Source organism: Oncorhynchus kisutch, linkage group LG4, assembly GCF_002021735.2.
Source record: "Oncorhynchus kisutch isolate 150728-3 linkage group LG4, Okis_V2, whole genome shotgun sequence".
Classification (NCBI taxonomy): Eukaryota; Metazoa; Chordata; class Actinopteri; order Salmoniformes; family Salmonidae; genus Oncorhynchus; species Oncorhynchus kisutch.
In genome coordinates this window covers 9,777,741-9,795,910 of record NC_034177.2, presented here as the reverse complement: position 1 = coordinate 9,795,910, position 18,170 = coordinate 9,777,741, and the positions used below count along the sequence as shown (strand labels likewise).

General features: G+C 46.3%; 1 protein-coding gene across 1 annotated transcript in view; it reads left to right on the top strand.

Annotated features, from left to right (window-relative positions):
• Nucleotides 1–18,170, top strand: part of LOC109881252 (receptor-type tyrosine-protein phosphatase S) — a 418,713-nt gene that overhangs the window by 347,466 nt on the left and 53,077 nt on the right. Inside the window, exon 19 of the mRNA XM_031822228.1 lies at nt 14,205–14,385. Coding sequence (XP_031678088.1) covers nt 14,205–14,385 — 181 coding nt within the window. The remainder of the gene's footprint in view (nt 1–14,204; nt 14,386–18,170) is intronic.

Genomic DNA, 18,170 nt, shown 5'->3' with positions numbered 1-18,170 from the left:
CAAAAGGAAACAGCCCCCCCCCCTAGTGGCCAGGGCTATCAAAAGGAAACAGCCCCCCCTAGTGGCCAGGGCTATCAAAAGGAAACAGGCTCCCCCTATTGGCCAGGGCTATCAAAAGGAAACAGGCTCCCCCTAGTGACCAGGGCTATCAAAAGGAAACAGCCCCCCCCCCCCTACTGGCCAGGGCTATCAAAAGGAAACAGGCTCCCCCTAGTGGCCAGGGCTATCAAAAGGAAACAGGCTCCCCCCCTAGTGGCCAGGGCTATCAAAAGGAAACAGGCTCTCCCTAGTGGCCAGGGCTATCAAAAGGAATCATTATTTCCCAGGCGTATCGACTGCGCCTCTGAGATTGGAAATGTGTAATTAGACGCTAGTTGTGTTTTTCAGAGCCAACTGATCTCAGCTGTTGATTGCTGGGGGAAAACGGACGACTTCCATATTGGAGGATGGGTGGGGGGGTAGAGTTGAGAAAGAGGGAGGGGAGGGGGGGGGGGGGGAACAACAACTTGTCCTTGAGAGAATTTGCATGCAATTGGATCGAGTCAATACACACAGTGTAGACTGCTGTTGCTGCGTATAAAGAAGAAAATGTTAAGAAAACAAATTGGATGCGATCAAGTCGTTTGTCTTTGGCAGGCCCAAGAACAATACTGATTGTGTGAGTTAAGCGTTAAGCAAAGGAAGGATGGAAAATGACATTGCTTTGCAAACCACAGGGACAGAAAGAGATTCACAAATTGACGTGCTTAGCCATGCTATAGAAAAGACATGCTTAGCCATGCTATAGAAAACAGATATGCTTAGCTATGCTATAGAAAAGACATGCTTAGCCATGCCATAGAAACAGACGTGCTTAGCCATGCTATAGAAAACAGACGTGCTTAGCCATGCTATAGAAAACAGATGTGCTTAGCCATGCCATAGAAAACATGCGTGCTTAGCCATGCCATAGAAAACAGACGTGCTTAGCCATGCTATAGAAAACAGACGTGCTTAGCCATGCCATAGAAAACAGACGTGCTTAGCCATGCCATAGAAAACAGACGTGCTTAGCCATGCTATAGAAAACAGACGTGCTTAGCCATGCTATAGAAAACAGACGTGCTTAGCCATGCTATAGAAAACAGACGTGCTTAGCCATGCTATAGAAAACAGACGTGCTTAGCCATGCTATAGAAAACAGACGTGCTTAGCCATGCTATAGAAAACAGACGTGCTTAGCCATGCCATAGAAAACAGACGTGCTTAGCCATGCCATAGAAAACAGACGTGCTTAGCCATGCCATAGAAAACAGACGTGCTTAGCCATGCCATAGAAAACAGACGTGCTTAGCCATGCCATAGAAAACAGACGTGCTCAGCCATGCCATAGAAAACAGACGTGCTTAGCCATGCCATAGAAAACAGACGTGCTCAGCCATGCCATAGAAAACAGACGTGCTTAGCCATGCCATAGAAAACAGACGTGCTTAGCCATGCTATAGAAAACAGACGTGCTTAGCCATGCTATAGAAAACAGACGTGCTTAGCCATGCCATAGAAAACAGACGTGCTTAGCCATGCCATAGAAAACAGACGTGCTTAGCCATGCTATAGAAAACAGACGTGCTCAGCCATGCCATAGAAAACAGACGTGCTTAGCCATGCCATAGAAAACAGACGTGCTTAGCCATAGAAAAAGGAAGAAAACAATATTTATTTATTTTTATTTATTTATTTATTTCACCTTTATTTAACCAGGTAGGCTAGTTGAGAACAAGTTCTCATTTGCAACTGTGACCTGGCCAAGATAAAGCGTAGCAATTCGACACATACAACAACACAGAGTTACACATGGAATAAACAAAACATACAGTCCATAATACAGTAGAACAAAAGAAAACAAAAAGTCTATATACAGTGAGTGCAAATGAGGTAAGTTAAGGAAATAAATAGGCCATGGTGGCGAAGTAATTACAATATAGCAATTAAACACTGGAATGGTAGATCGGCAGAAGTTGAATGTGCAGGTAGAAATACTGGGGTGCAAAGGAGCAAAATAAATAAATACCAGTATGGGGATGAGGTAGGTAGATAGCCCATCTGTAAACAGCCCATCTATGTACACCTGCAGTGATCTGTAAGCTGCTCTGACAGCTGGTGCTTAAAGCTAGTGAGGGAGATGTGAGTCTCCAGCTTCAGAGATTTTTGCAATGTGTTCCAGTCATGGGCAGTAGAGAACTGGAAGGAAAGACAACCAAAGGAGGAATTGGCTTTGGGGGTGACCAGTGAGATATACCTGCTGGAGCGCGTGCTACGAGTGGGTGCTGCTGTGGTGACCAGTGAGCTGAGATAAGGCGGGGCTTTATCTAGCAGAGACTTGTAGATAACCTGTAGCCAGTGGGTTTGGCGAGGGCTAACCAACGATAGAGTACAGGTCGCAATGGTGGGTAGTGTATGGGGCTTTGGTGACAAAACAGATGGCACTGTGATAGACTGCATCCAGTTTGTTGAGTAGAGTGTTGGAGGCTATTTTATAGATGACATCACCGAAGTCGAGGATCGGTAGGATGGTCAGTTTTACGAGGGTATGTTTGGCAGCATGAGTGAAGGATGCTTTGTTGCGATATAGGAAGCCGATTCTAGATTTAATTTTGGATTGGAGATGCTTAATGTGAGTCTGGAAGGAGAGTTTACAGTCTAACCAGACATCCAGGTTTGTGTAGTTGTCCACGTATTCTAAGTCAGAGCCATCCAGAGATGCTGGACGGGCGAGCAGGTGCACGCAGCGATCGATTGAAAAGCATGCATTTAGTTTTACTTCGGTTTAAGAGCAGTTGGAGGTCACGGAAAGAGAGTTTTCTGGCATTGAAGCTCGTCTGGAGGTTACGCCAACGAGCAAACCCGTATCCGGGAGGGTAATCATAGCCTCAAATGCATTAGCATAACGCAACGGACATAAATACACCTAGAAACTTATATAAATATATAAATATATATAAATATATTCAAACATAAGCTTAGGCAAAAATAAGAAAAGCAACCAAATTAAATCATTTACCTTTGAAGAACTTCGGATGCTTTCACTCAGGAGATTCCCGGTTAGATAGCAAATGTTCCTTTTTTCCAAAAATATAATTTTTGTAGGGCGAAAAAGCTCCCGTTTCTTCACCATGCTTGGCTGAGAAATCGACCGAAAAATGCTACAACTATAAACGGCAAACTTTTTTCAAAATTAGCTACATAATATTGACAGAAACACGGCAAACGTTGTTTAGGATCCATCCTCAAGGTGTTTTTAACAAATATATACGATAATATATCCGTTGAGGCAGTTGGTTTCTCATAAGAAGCGATTGGAAAAATGGCTACCTCAGTATTTTACGCAAGGTTTTCTGCGGGAGACACCATGTGACCACATGCCATATATGGTCCCTTACAGCCATTCTTCAAGGGAAATGCCTAAAAATACGTCACAATGCTGTTGACACCTTGGGGAAAATGTAAGCTCATTTGTAGCTCATTCACAGCCATATAAGGGGTCATTGGCATGAGGCGGTTTTAAAAAATGCGGCACTTCCTGGTTGGGTTTTTATCTGGGTTTCGCCTGTAACATCAGTTCTGTGGCACTCACAGACAATATCTTTGCAGTTTTGGAAACGTCAGAGTGTCTTCTTTCCAAAGCTGTCAATTATATGCATAGTCGAGCATCTTCTCGTGACAAAATATCTTGTTTAAAATGGGAAGGTTTTTCATCCAAAAATTAAAATAGCGCCCCCTAAATCCAACTGGTTAACACAGTGTCCAAGGAGGGGCCAGAAGTATACAGAATGGTGTCGTCTGCGTAGAGGTGGATCAAAGAATCACCAGCAGCAAGAGCAACAACATTGATGTATACAGAAAAGAGAGTCGGCCTGAGAATTGAACCCTGTGGCACACCCATAGAGACTGTCAGAGGTCCAGACAACAGGCCCTCCGATTTGACCCACTGAACTCTATCAGAAAGGAGTTGGTAAACCAGGCGAGGCAATCATTTGAGAAACCAAGGCTGTCGAGTCTGCCAATAAGAATGTTGTGATTGACCGAGTCGAAAGCCTTGGCCAGGTCGATGAATACGGCTGCACAGTAATGTCTCTTATCGATGGCGGTTATGATGTCGTTTAGGACCTTGAACGTGGCTGAGTTGCACCCATGACCAGCTCTGAAACCAGATTGCATAGCGGAGAAGGTACGGGCCCTGGACAGAAGTAATGTACTATACAGTGAATTGGATGCCATTTCAGACACAGCCCCACTGTTTGTGTTGATACAGAGAATGTTTTGTCAAGATGAAAACAGACTACAAATGCCTTTTCTTGGAGCTTCCAGTAGGGTAAAGTTAATTTCCAAACTCACAACTGCCTCCATATTAACCAACTCTGAGCACTGTGGGGTGTATTCATAAAACCCTTAGCACCAGTTTTGATTTTCTGCTTTTTTTTAAACAGGCTAATAGCCCAAATGAATGGCAGTAAACTTATACTTAGACTGCTATTATTTACTCTTCCATGCTTTAGTTAATGTAATGAAGCCGGTATCAATCTAATGCATATTACTTTTCTATAAGATTTAATAAACACTGTTATTTCTGGTTTAACAAATGCCAGTAGGCTACTGTAGGTTATCTTTTGGGCTCCTGAGTGGTGCAGCGGTCTAAGGCACTGCATCTCAGTGCAAGATGCGTCACTTCAGTCCCTGGTTCAAATCCAGGCTGTATCACACCCGGCTGTGATTGGGAGTCCCATAGGGCGTTGCACAATTGGCCCAGCGTTGTCCGGGTTTGGCCGGTGTAGGCCTTCATTGTAAAGAATATTTTTTCTTAACTAAACAAAACAAAACAAAAAACAAAACAAAAAAACATATATCCCATGTTACAGTTCCAAACCAAACAGTTTTAAACTGCAGGTGCTAGCACTCCTGGACTTTTTTTATTTTATTGAACCTTTATTTAACTTATATTATATCTAAGACAGTACTTTTGGCTGTAGATAGGTCAGCAGGTGGGCTACTAAGTGTTTGAGTACACACTCTCTGCAACTAAAACACTGAGCACACACTTCTTTTGGTCTCTCTAACAAGGTGCTATAGTTTTTTTTTCTTCAAGGAGAAAAGAAGCAGAGGTAGCGTCCTCATTTGCATACCCATCTGTTATTTTCACTTATAGCTGGTGTTACCTTTTCCGTTATAGCTGGTGGGAAAACTAATTGACAGTCTAAGTTCATTTGCGGTGCAGAATTCTTCCCTTTTTTAACCCGCGTTCGGTCTTTATAAATGCACAATCCGACGATGATTAATAACAACATGTTTCCAGGCGATGCCAGAGGAGAGCAGCGTGCAAAGTTATTTCAGTCAAAAAACTGATGTGTGAGCAAACAAATTAAAGAGCTTGTCAAAATGCATCTATACCACGGGGGCTTGCTAATACTGTTCTCCCCATGCAAGGCTTTGTCTATTGAATAAACTTAAAGCCAGACTCAGTAAGTCTCATTTACATATTTAGTATTCATGAAATATCAAACTGTCTTGGCGACAAAAGGAAACCAGTCAAGACATAATGTAAACAAATCCAGGCCAAACATAATGTAAACAAACCCAGGCCAGACATAATGTAAACAAACCCAGGCCAGACATAATGTAAACAAACCCAGGCCAGACATAATGTAAACAAACCCAGGCCAGACATAATGTAAACAAACCCAGGCCAGACATAATGTAAACAAATCCAGGCCAGACAAAATGTAAACAAACCCAGGCCAGACATAATGTAAACAAACCCAGGCCAGACATAATGTCAACAAATCCAGGCAAGACATAATGTAAACAAACCCAGGCCAGACATAATGTAAACAAACCCAGGCCATATATAGTGTAAACAAACCCAGGCCAGACATAATGTCAACAAATCCAGGCTAGACATAATGTAAACAAATCCAGGCCAGACATAATGTGAACAAATCCAGGCCAGACATAATGTAAACAAGCCCAGGACAGACATAATGTCAACAAATCCAGGCCAAACATAATGTCAACAAATCCAGGCCAGACATAATGTCAACAAATCCAGGCAAGACATAATGTAAACAAACCCAGGCCAGACATAATGTAAACAAACCCAGGCCATATATAGTGTAAACAAACCCAGGCCAGTTATAATGTAAACAAATCCAGGCCAGTTATAATGTAAACAAATCCAGGCCAGACATAATGTAAACAAACCCAGGCCAGACAATGTAAACAAACCCAGGCCAGACGTCATAACCTGCTCTATCTGAGAGTTCTCAAGAGGCTGCTGGGCCAGCCACCCTTCCATCAGTCAGTATCACACAGCTGGGCCAGCCACCCTTCCATCAGTCAGTGTCACACAGCTGGGCCAGCCACCCTTCCATCAGTCAGTATCAAACAGCTTGTGTTCTCGTTTGCTTGTAGCCTACAAGCATGTAAGGTACTCTACTGTATTGTAACATGTTAATTTACAAGTGGAGTCAGCTATGAACGTTACAGCAGTTTACATTATTACTTAAAGCCAGACTCAGTAAGTCTCATTTACATATTCAGTATTCATGAAATATCAAACTGTCTTGGCGACAAAACAAAACCAGTCATGTCATCTGCATTTAATCATTCTAGCGGTTAATTGCTTTAGGCCAGTAACCGAAAGGTCGCTGGTTCGAATCCCGAGCCGACTAGGTGTAAATCTGTCAATGTGCCCTTGAGCAAGGCACTTAAACCTAATTGCTACTGTAAGTTGCTCTGGATAAGAGCGTCTGCACAATGACTAAAATGTAAATGTTGGCCGCCTACTGCGGTGCAACGGTGGTGCCGTTATCAAAGGTAAGGAGGATACCTCGTCAGTTGTACAACTGAATGCCTTCAACTGAAATATGTCATCTGCATTTAACCCAACCCTTCTGAATCAGAGGTGCAGGGATATTGCCTTAATCGACATCCACGTCTTCGGCGCCCTTGCTCAGGGGCAGAAAGACAGACACATAAACTAATAGCCGACTAGCAACTCCAGCAAAGTTTGCAACTAACATGCTGACCAGTGCGCATATAGATTTTTTTCCACCCACACCAGATGCAATCATATTAAATGTTATTTGTGTTATGTGCCTGTTTAAGAAACCTCTACTCTTTAAGAGGAGGGAGGTGCAGGAGTCAGGAGCAGGAGAGCAAGGAAGTCCCAGTAGCAAAATCGTTTATTAGAAGTCCAAAACTACACAACAACAGGTGGAGGAACACGCCCAAACGAAGTCGCCACACACAGGGAATAAACGCAACACAAGGAGGAGAAACCTCTACTCTCTTAAACAGTCCAAAACGGTACAATGACCGTGAGAAAAAAAACCTTGTGGCGCAAACACGCACCTCTAACAGTAAAAACAGCAAATAATCCTGCACAAAGAATAGCAGGACGAACTAACTAGTACGCCGACGCCGGCCTCGAGGACGACCCGGAGGACGAGGCACAGGGCGATCTGGATGGAGGTGGGTGAAACTCACTCAGCAGAGATGGATCCAAGACGTCCTCCACCAGCACCCAGCATCTCTCCTCCGGACTGTATCCCTCCCAATCTACGAGGTACGGCAGGCCCCTCACCCATGCCTGGATTCCAATATGGATCGCACTGTGTACGCCGGGGCCCCCTCGATATCCAGGGGGGGGGGGGGGTGGTACCTCCCGTACCTCAGCTTCTTGAAGACACCGGCCTGAGGAGATACAAATTAAACGAGGGGTTAATACGGTAATAAGGGAGAGCTGTAACCTAACTTTGGGGGTCAGTGGTGGGGGTCAGCGCATCGCTTTCTTGGCGTCCTCCCAGGTCTCCCTCGAGCACTTCACCCATTCCTCCACCATCGGAGCCTCGGTCTGGCTCTGATGCCACGGTACCAGGACTGGCTGATACCCCAACACGCACTGAAAGGGCGAAAGGTTAGTTGAGGAGTGGCGGAGTGAGTTCCGGGCCATCTCTGCCCATGGAACATACCTCGCCCACTCCCCTGGCCGGTCCTTGCAATACAACCGCAGAAACCTACCCACATCCTGGTTTACTCTCTCCACCTGCCCATTACTCTCGGGGTGAAAACCCAAGGTAAGGCTGACCGAGATCCCGATCAGATCAGAAACTATGTCCTCAGGCACCCCGTAGTGCCAGAAGACGTGAGTAAACAGGGCCTCCGCAGTCTGTAGGGCCGTAGGGAGACCGGGCCGCTGTGGAACGGGGAGGGGTTGTAACTTCCCTCTGGGCAGGTGCCTAGGAGCCTTGCACTGAGCGCACACCGAACAGGAGGAAACATAAACCCTCACGTCCTTAGCTAAAGTGGACCACCAGTACTTTCCCCTAAGGCTTCGCACCGCCCTATCGATACCCGGAGGGGAGGGTAATGTGTGAGCCCACCGAATCAACCTGTCGCGAACTCCAAGCGTGGCGTACTTCCGTCCAGCTGGACACTGAGGTGGAGTAGGTTCTAACCGAGATGCCCGCTCGATGTTCACTTCCCACACCACCGGTGCCACCAGACAAGAGGGCGGAAGTATGGGAGTGGGATCGATGGACCGTTCCTCTGTATCATACAGACGGGACAGTGCGTCTGCCTCCAGTTCTGGGAACCTGGTCTATACGATATCGTAAATCTGAATCAGGTGAAATACATAGCCCACCTTGCCTGGTGGGGGTTCAGTCTCCTCGCCACCCGGATGTACTCCAGAATACGGTGGTTGGTCCAGATGAGGAAAGGGTGTTGAGCCCCCTCAAGCCAATGTCTCCACACCTTCAAAATTTTTACGACAACCAGCAACTCCCGGTCCCCCACGTCATAGTTTCGCTCCGCAGGGCTGAGCATCCTCGAAAAGAAAGCGCAGTGGCGAAGCTTCAGTGGCGCGCCCGAGCGCTGTGATAGCACGGCTCCAATCCCAGCCTCGGATGCGTCCACCTCCACTATGAATGCCACAGAGGGATCCGGATGAGCCAACACGAGAGCCTTGGTAAACAGAGTCCTCACGCAACAAAACGCTCTGTCCGCTTCAGCCGACCACCGCAGACGCACCGGTCCCCCCTTCAGCAGTGAGGTAATGGGAGCAGCCATCTGCCCAAAACCCCGGCTAAACCTCCGGTAGTAATTGGCAAACCCTAACAACCGCTGCACCTCCTTTACCGTGGTGGGAGTCGGCCAATTACGCACGGCTGCAATGCGGTCACACTCCATCACCAACCCTGATGTGGAAATGCGATACCCTAGGAAGGAGACGGCCTGTTGGGAGAACAAGCATTTCTCAGCCTTGACGTACAGGTCATGCTCCAACAGTCGCCCAAGTACCCTGCGCACCAGAGACACATGCGCGGCGTGTGTGGCGGAATATATCAGAATGTCATTGATATAAGCCACCACACCCTGCCCGTGTAGGTCCCTGAGAATCTTGTCTACAAAAGATTGTAAGACGGCTGGAACATTCTTCAACCCGTACGGCATGACGAGGTACTCATAATGGCCGGATGTGGTACTAAACTCTGTCTTTCACTCGTCTCCCTCCAGGATATGCAAGTTATACGCGCTCCTGAGATCCAGTTTTGTGAAGAAGCGTGCTCTGTGAAATGACTAAATCACCATGGCGATGAGAGGTAGCGGGTAACTGTACCCCACTTTAATGGAATTTAGACCTCTATAGTCAATGCACAGATGCAGAGATCCCTCCTTCTTCTTCACAAAAAAATTAACTCGGAGGTGGGTGACGTGGAGGGTCGAATGTACCCCTGCCTCATAGATTCAGAGACATATGTTTCCATAACCACTGTCTCCTCCTGTGACAGGGGATACACATGACTCCTGGGAAGTGCGGCGTTTACCAGGAGGTTTCTCGCACAATCCCCTCGTCGATGAGGTGGTAATTGGGTCACCCTCTTTTTACAGAATGCGTTAGCCAAATCGGCATATTCAGGGGAATGCGCATGGTGGAGATTGTCTGGACTCTCCACCGTCGTTGCACCGATGGAAACTCCCACACACCTACCTGAGCACTCCTCTGACCACCCCTTTAGAACCCTCTGTTGCCATAAAATAGTGGGGTTTTGAAAGGCCAACCAGGTAATCCCAAGCACCAACGGAAACGCAGGAGAATCAATGAGGAAGAGACTTATTCTCTCCTCATGACCCCCCTGTGTAACCATGTCCAGTGGAGCCGTGGCCTTCCTGACCACCCCTGACCCTAATGGTCGACTATCTAGCACCTGGAAGGGTTTGTCCATCTGAACCAGGGGAATCCCTAACCTATGCGCGAAACTGCAGTCCATAAAATTCCCCGCTGCGCCTGAATCTACTAGCGCCTTATGCTGGGAATGGGGGGGGAAGAACTCAGGGAAAGAAATCAACACATACATGTGACCAACAAGGGGCTCTGGGTGAGCCTGGAGCCCGAACAGTGCTCGGCCTGCTGTCTCGACTCCCAGACGAGCACCTCCAGCACTCAGTCAGTGGGTGTTTACAGGATCCACCTTTTATTCTTGTTATGTTGACATTCTTTCTCAACCATTCCTCTAACACAACACAGCATGTTCATTTATCAACTAGAACGATACCGTTCAGTGCCTCAACCTCCATTAGTCCCTGTGTCTCCCATACAGTGGTTATATTATACATGCAGTATATACAATGGCTTGCGAAAGTATTCACCCCCCTTGGCATTTTTCCTATTTTATTGTCTTACAACCTGGAATTAAAATAGATTTTTGGGGAGGGGGGGTTGTATCATTTGATTTACACAACATGCCTTCCACTTTGAAGATGCAAAATATTTTTTATTGTGAAACGAGCAAGAAATAAGACAAAAAAATGAAAACTACCCCCCCCCCCCCCCCCAAAGTCAATACTATGTATAGAGCCACCTTTTGCAGCAAGTACAGCTGCAAGTCTCTTGGGGTATTTCTCTATAAGCTTGGCACATCTAGCCACTGGGATTTTTGCCCATTCAAGGCAAAAGTTCTCCAGCGTCTTCAAGTTGGATGGGTTCCACTGGTGTACAGCATTCTTTAAGTCATACCACAGCATGATGCTGTGGGGATCTCAGTTTACATTGGCGCCTTACGTGCAGTAATGTTTCGTTTCCAAAACATCCGGTGATTTTGCAGAAATACTAATAATAAACATTGATAAAAGATACTAGTGTTATTCACATAATTAAAGATAGACTTCTCCTTAATGCAACCGCTGAGTCAGATTTCAAAAAAACTTTACGGAAAAAGCATAATCTGAGAACGGTGCTCAGAACCCAAAACAGCCAGAGGAATAGTGGCCGTTTTGGAGTCAACAAAGTTAGAAACAACACCATAAATATGCTCCACTTCCTGGTTGGATTTTTCTCAGGTTTTCGCCTGCCATATGAGTTCTGTTATACTCACAGACATCATTCAAACAGTTTTAGAAACTTCAGAGTGTTTTCTATCCAATACTAATATGCATATATTACCATCTGGGACAGAGTAGGAGGCAGTTCACTCTGGGCATGCTATTCATCCAAAAGTGAAAATGCTTCTTTCTGGCCACTATTCCGTAAAGCCCAGCTCTGTGGTGTACGGCTTAAAGTTGTCCTATAGACAGATATTCTAATCTCCGCTGTGGAGCTTTGCAGCTCCTTCAGGGTTATCTTTGGTCTGTTGCACTCTCTGATTAATGCCATCCTTGCCTGGTCTGTGCATATTGGTGGGCGGCCCTCTCTTGGCAGGTTTGTTGTGGTGCCATATTCTTTCCATTTTTTAAATAATGGATTTAATGGTGCTCCGTGGGATTTTCAAAGTCTCAGATATTTTTTTTATAACCCAACTCTGATCTATACTTCTTCACAACTGCCCCTGACCTGTTTGGAGAGCTCATTGGTCTTCATGGTGCCGCTTGCTTAGTGTTGCAGACTCTGGGGCCTTTCAGAACAGGTGTGTATATATACTGAGCTCATGTGACAGATCATGTGACACTTAGATTGCACACAGGTGGACTTTATTTAACTAATTATGTGACTTCTGAAGGTAATTGATTGCACCCAATCTTATTTAGGGGCTTCATAGCAAAGGGGGTGAATACATATGCACGCACACCACTAATCCGTTTATTTTGTATTTTTTGAAACAAGTAATTTTTTAAATTTCACTTCCCCAATTTGGACTATTTTGTGTTTGTCCATTACATGAAATCCAAATAAAAATACATTTAAATTACAGGTTATAATGCAACAAAATAGTAAAAACACCAAGGGGGATGAATACTTTTGCAAATTGCTGTAAAAGTCCTTAACCAACCATGCAGTTTCAAGAAAAAAAGTGTTCCGTATTTACTAAAATAAACTGACGTAAAAAAAATATACAAAAAAATAATGATCAGTGTGGCGGATGTGTTGTTGCCTGCCCTTACCACCTGGGGGCGGCCCATCAGGAAGTCCAGGATCCAGTTGCAGACGGAGGTGTTTAGTCCCAGGGTCCTTCGCTTATTGATGACCTTCGTGGGCACTATGGTGTTGAACGCTGAGCTGTAGTCAATTAATGGCATTCTCACATACAGTAGGTGTTCCTTTAGTCCAGGTGGGAATGGGCAGTGTGGAGTGCAATCATCTGATGTGAGCCATGACCAGCCTTTCAATATCTTGGTTATTTGGAAAGATGGTGGTGGTGGCAGAGTGCTACAGACACTGTGCATAAATTACTTTCTATCGACTACGCAGGTTCTGACATTTTGGGTGGTGTTGGGACTGGTGAGTGGCATCCATCTTAAGGGAAATTGTTTTGGCTGATTGTTTGGGAGGCCTAGCGGACAGCCATAAAAGGTTGTCTGTGAGCGATCCGAGCGTCTGTGAGCGGTCCTGGCGTCTGTGAGCGGTCCTGGCGTCTGTGAGCGGTCCTGGCGTCTGTGAGCGATCCTGGCGTCTGTGAGCAATCCAAGCGTCTTGCTTTCTTACCCTGGCTGACTTATGTGGAGCAGCTCACTAACCACTTGACCTTTGACCCCTATCCTCTGACCCCTCTAACCCTGTCCAATAGTGATGGGGCCCTCTCTTGAAGAAACATGGTAGCACAGGCTTGGTAGATATACCAACTCAGTGCCTGTCTGCCCTGAGATTGGAAGTTTTGGGAGTACAACCCCGACCCGATGCATCTCTTCTTGGCACTCAGCATTAAGGAGATAGGGGTATGTGCTACAGAAACAGGCAGATAACTAATATATCTAGTTATGTAGATGTAGATGCACTTTATTGTGGCAAAAGTTAGACTACATGTTCTTATCTAAATATCTTTATTTTTTATTTTTTAATTATCAGACAGAGGCCTGGTTTTCCAGGCAGAGGTTTTCCAGGCAGATCGGAAATGAGACTGTAAGGTGTTATTTTTGTGTGAAATGCCACTACAATGAGGCTCTGTTATTTCGGATTTTATTTAGCTGCGTATTAAATATTTGCACCTCTGGATATATTTTCACACGCTGCTTTTATGCTATTGTTAATAGCACTTCCTTGTCACAGTGACTTGGTTAAGAGAACACTCTCGTCTCTTTCCTCTTACCCCAACATAAAAACGAATTCCTTTTGTTTTTGTGCACTGAGGGGTGAAGAGCAATTGATGTCAACATTGCATCCTATTGGTTCAAAAGGCTAAAACTCAAGGGGTGTTTTTTTTCTCTCTTATATTATTTTTGCCGTCAAAAACCAAGGTTTGTTTCCTTCCTTGTCTCTGTTGCCAAGCTATTAAAAGCTGTGTCTCTCTGTAGACCTTAGTGGTAATTAGTATGGGTTACTTTCTCACAATAGCAATCACCCATTGGTTATCCTTTATTTTCAGTTCTACCTCGTGTGCCGTTGCAACTTTGGGGAATAGTAGTGAGTGTGGCCTGGTAAGGGAAATGTTGAGCTCTGGTCTGGTCTCCACTCTATTCCCTAACATCGCCCGTCAACTCCATACAGACTGTGTGTTTGAATTCCAGAATGTTCCCCAGTATTCCCTCCTCCCTGTCCCTACTCTCTCCCCCTCCCCCACCCTCTGTCTCCACTGCAGCTAGCAGAAACACATTACCCACAACTCCCCATGTCCTGTCATTCTCCAACTGTTGGAGGGTTTTAGCATCTCACTTTGAATGGCATCTGTACTGACGCACTTTCTTTACATCCCTCCTTTCTCTCTCTCTCTCTCCCTCTCCGTCCATTTGGGGAACAGGTATGATGAGTCATCCCCCCATTCCTATCGCGGAGCTGGCTGAACACACGGATCTTCTCAAAGCCAACGACAACCTGAAACTCTCCCAGGAGTATGAGGTGAGTGGGCTCGTCTCTGGTGAGGTGGAATGGTGTAGGGGGACATTTTCTCTAGACACTGATCTTGGATCAGTTGGGTGTTTTTCCAACTAATGGTTGAGGTTAGGATTGGGGGAGGGGATTGGGAGAGCTGATCCTAGATCTGTACCTAGGGAAAGGTTTTTACCTTGCTTCTTAGTGAATGAATTGTCTCTTCATCAGCCATCAGTGGTTAACGGCAGATGGCATTGTAGTAGCATGTAATATGATCCAAGTTGGCGTTGTAATATATAATCATTGTTCCATCACAGCCTCTTCCATTGGGCGCAATATAATGAAACAAGACAGATTCCATTCTATACTTTAAAAGTCCCCAAATGTAATTTAATAATCACACCAGAAATCACTGAGCACTTATTCAGTCCCAATGCGCCTAGTGTCACACTAGTCAATTGTTGGTCTGTCAATCCCCATTAAAACTCTGAGCTGTAGAATAGTGGATCTACACACACACACTGGCATGGGGTGAGCATATAGCCGAGCTGTCGGAGCCCTGAGTGCAGCCAGAGAAGTTAGAAATGAACCCGATGCTGATTAGAAATAAGGATTGCTGAATCAGCTCTTGTTTGTATACCAGCAACATCCTCTTCCTGTATCCCCTAAATCACATGGGCCATTCTGGCCAATGGCATCAGAGCTGCACCAGGGGGAGTTGTGGGAATCGTAGTACCACAGAAAAGCCTTGCTGCATGTTGGTGGATGTTGGGATAATGACTGCTCGTGGCCATACAGTACATCTTCCTCATATATCAATCTGGGTTGGGCCGTGTACCAAATGGACATCCCTTCACACTGGCGAAGCTGAGGAAGAGCAGGGCATTGAGTCGTCAGAACACTTAGGTTCAACTTGAAGTTCTTAATTCATTGTTACTTGCGGCTCCTCTCGCTCTCTCTGGCTCGTTCCTCCTCTCCTCTCCCCACTTGCTCCCCCAAATTGAAAAGTGTAATTGTAATTTTGCTATTTTCTTGAGGAAAATCTGGTCGCCTTCTCATCTGGTCGCCTTCTCTTGCCATGCCAAGACTCTTCTGGCCTGATTGGTTTTTCAAGCAGGGAGGGGTGGGGGGGGGGGAGAAGAGGAGATTGGTTAAAGTTCAGGGCTGCAGTATTAGACACACACACTCATAAAGTTCAGGGCTGAGTATTAGACACACACACTCATGCCTACAAGAAAGTGTTACTACACACAGAACAATCCCCTCAGACTTGGGACAACCAGACAGAGAAAGAGAGAGAGGGAGGGAGGGAGGGAGGGAGGGAGGGAGGGAGGGGAGAGAGAAGGGAGGAGATGGAGAGACAGGATGGAGGGCGGGAGGAGAGAGAGAGAGAAGGGAGGGAGAGAGGAGAGAGAGAAGGGAGGAGAGAGAGAAGGGAGGGAGGGCGGGAGGAGAGAGAGAGAGAGAAGGGAGGGAGGAGAGAGAGAGAAGGGCCCCAGAGACAGGATCTCCTTGTACAGGGCTGGCTGCCTGTTATTTCACTGTAATGACTGCAGGTAAACTGTTTACTTCAGGCTCCCATTTTGACTTTATTTATCCCCAATCGATGTTCACTGCGCCGGGCCCTAACCGAAAACATCCTGCAAGCCAGCGCCTGGAGAGCTCCAGCACCCGAGAGCGAGCGCCAAATCATAATGGAATACTAAATTACCCTGACAGAAGAATAGAATATTTATCTGTAATTCTGATATCTGAGCGTGGGCAGCATTTGTCTTGCTAGCAGCATCGGGCCCAGGAACCTGGTTTATTCCCTCTCTCGCTCTCGTTCTCTCGCTCTCTCGCTCTTTCTCTCTCTCCCCTAAGGGAAGAGCTGCCACCAACTTCATCAATATTTTTATTACCATTATGCACTGTCTACTTTAATGATCTTGATAAATTAACCTGCACAGACGTTCTTATTTCAAGGCACCGAGCAGCTGCTAATGATGCTGTTGTTCCCCTGATATTTTTTTCTCTCGCTCTCTCTCTCTTTCTCTCTCTCTCTCTCTCTGTCTGTATTGTTGTGTTCCTTTCTGTGCTTTCTCTATGTGTCTTTCTCTCTTCTCCTTTCTGAGGGTGTCTGTGTCTGTGTGTCAAATCTAAATCTGAGTGATTGGTTTTTCAAGCAGGGCGGGGTAAGGAGAAGGAGAGGATAGGATAGAGAAGGAAGGAAGTGAGGAGAGGAGAGGTGGGAGAAGGATAGGAGAGAGAACGAAGGAAGTGAGGAGAGGAGAGGTGGGAGAAGGAGAGGATAGGAGAGAGAAGGAAGGAAGTGAGGAAAGGAGAGGTGGGAGAAGGAAGGAAGTGAGGGGAGGAGAGTTGGGAGAAGGAGAGGATAGGAGAGAGAAGGAAGGAAGTGAGGAGAGGAGAGGTGGGAGAAGGAGAGAATAGGAGAGAGAAGGAAGGAAGTGAGGAGAAGAGAGGAGGGAGAAGGAGAGGATAGGAGAGAGAAGGAAGGAAGTGAGGAGAGGAGAGGTGGGAGAAGGAGAGGATAGGAGAGAGAAGGAAGGAAGTGAGGAGAGGAGAGGAGGGAGAAGGAGAGGATAGGAGAGAGAAGGAAGGAAGTGAGGAGAGGATAGGAGAGAGAAGGAAGGAAGTGAGGAGAGGAGAGGTGGGAGAAGGAAGGAAGTGAGGGGAGGAGAGTTGGGAGAAGGAGAGGATAGGAGAGAGAAGGAAGGAAGTGAGGAGAGGAGAGGAGAGGTGGGAGAAGGAGAGGATAGGAGAGAGAAGGAAGGAAGTGAGGAGAGGAGGGAGAAGGAGAGGATAGGAGAGAGAGAGAAGGAAGGAAGGAAGTGAGGAGAGGAGAAGGGTAGCTTGGTTAAAGTTCCCGGGCTGCAATGCTGGAGCTTCAGCGAGAGGGGCGGAGTATCGTCGGAGACCCGAGAGTGAACATAGCAGGAGTAGCTTGTGTAGTCTCGGAAACAGGAAAACGGGAGGTGGACGTTATCCTCACCTCAAAAGTCATAGAAAGGACTGCAGGGGTGGAGCTACTAATCCATCAGGTGTCAGCAGCAACACACCCCCTCCCATAATACCCCACCCCCTTTTGATAGGATCTGTCAGTCCATCCCCTTGGAAACACCTTTGTGTCAGGGTGAGGGCAGTGGATACCACATTCATTCTATTAGACATACACTCATTCCCGCAAGAGAGCGTTACTACACACAGAACAATCCCCTCAGACTTGGGGAGAGAGAGAGAGAGAGAGAGAGAGAGAGAGAGAGAGAGAGAGAGAGAGAGAGAGAGAGAGAGAGGAGAGAGAGAGAGAGGGAGAGGGAGAGAGAGAGAGAGAGAGAGAGAGAGAGAGAGAGAGAGAGAGAGAGAGAGAGAGAGAGAGAGAGAGAGAGAGAGAGAGAGAGAGAGAGAGAGAGAGAGAGAGAGAGAGAGAGAGAGAGAGAGAGAGAGAGAGAGAGAGAGAGAGAGAGAGAGAGAGTAACTAAGAGAGAGAGAGTAACTAAAGAGAGAGAGAGTAACTAAGAGAGAGAGAGTAACTAAGAGAGAGAGAAGGGCCCCAGAGACAGGATCTCCTTGTACAGGGCTGGCTGCCTGTTATTTCACTGTAATGACTGCAGGTAAACTGTTACTTCAGGCTCCCATTTTGACTTTATTTATCCCCAATCGCTGTTCACTGCGCCGGGCCCTAACCGAAAAACATCCTGCAAGCCAGCGCCAGGAGAGCTCCAGTGCCTGAGAGCGAGCGCCCAAATCATAATGGAATACTAAATTACCCTGACAGAAGAATAGAATATTTATCTGTAATTCTGATATTCTGAGCGTGGGCAGCATTTGTCTTGCCAGCAGCATCGGGCCCAGGAACCTGGTTTATTCTCGCACTCTCTCTCTCTCTCTCTCTCTC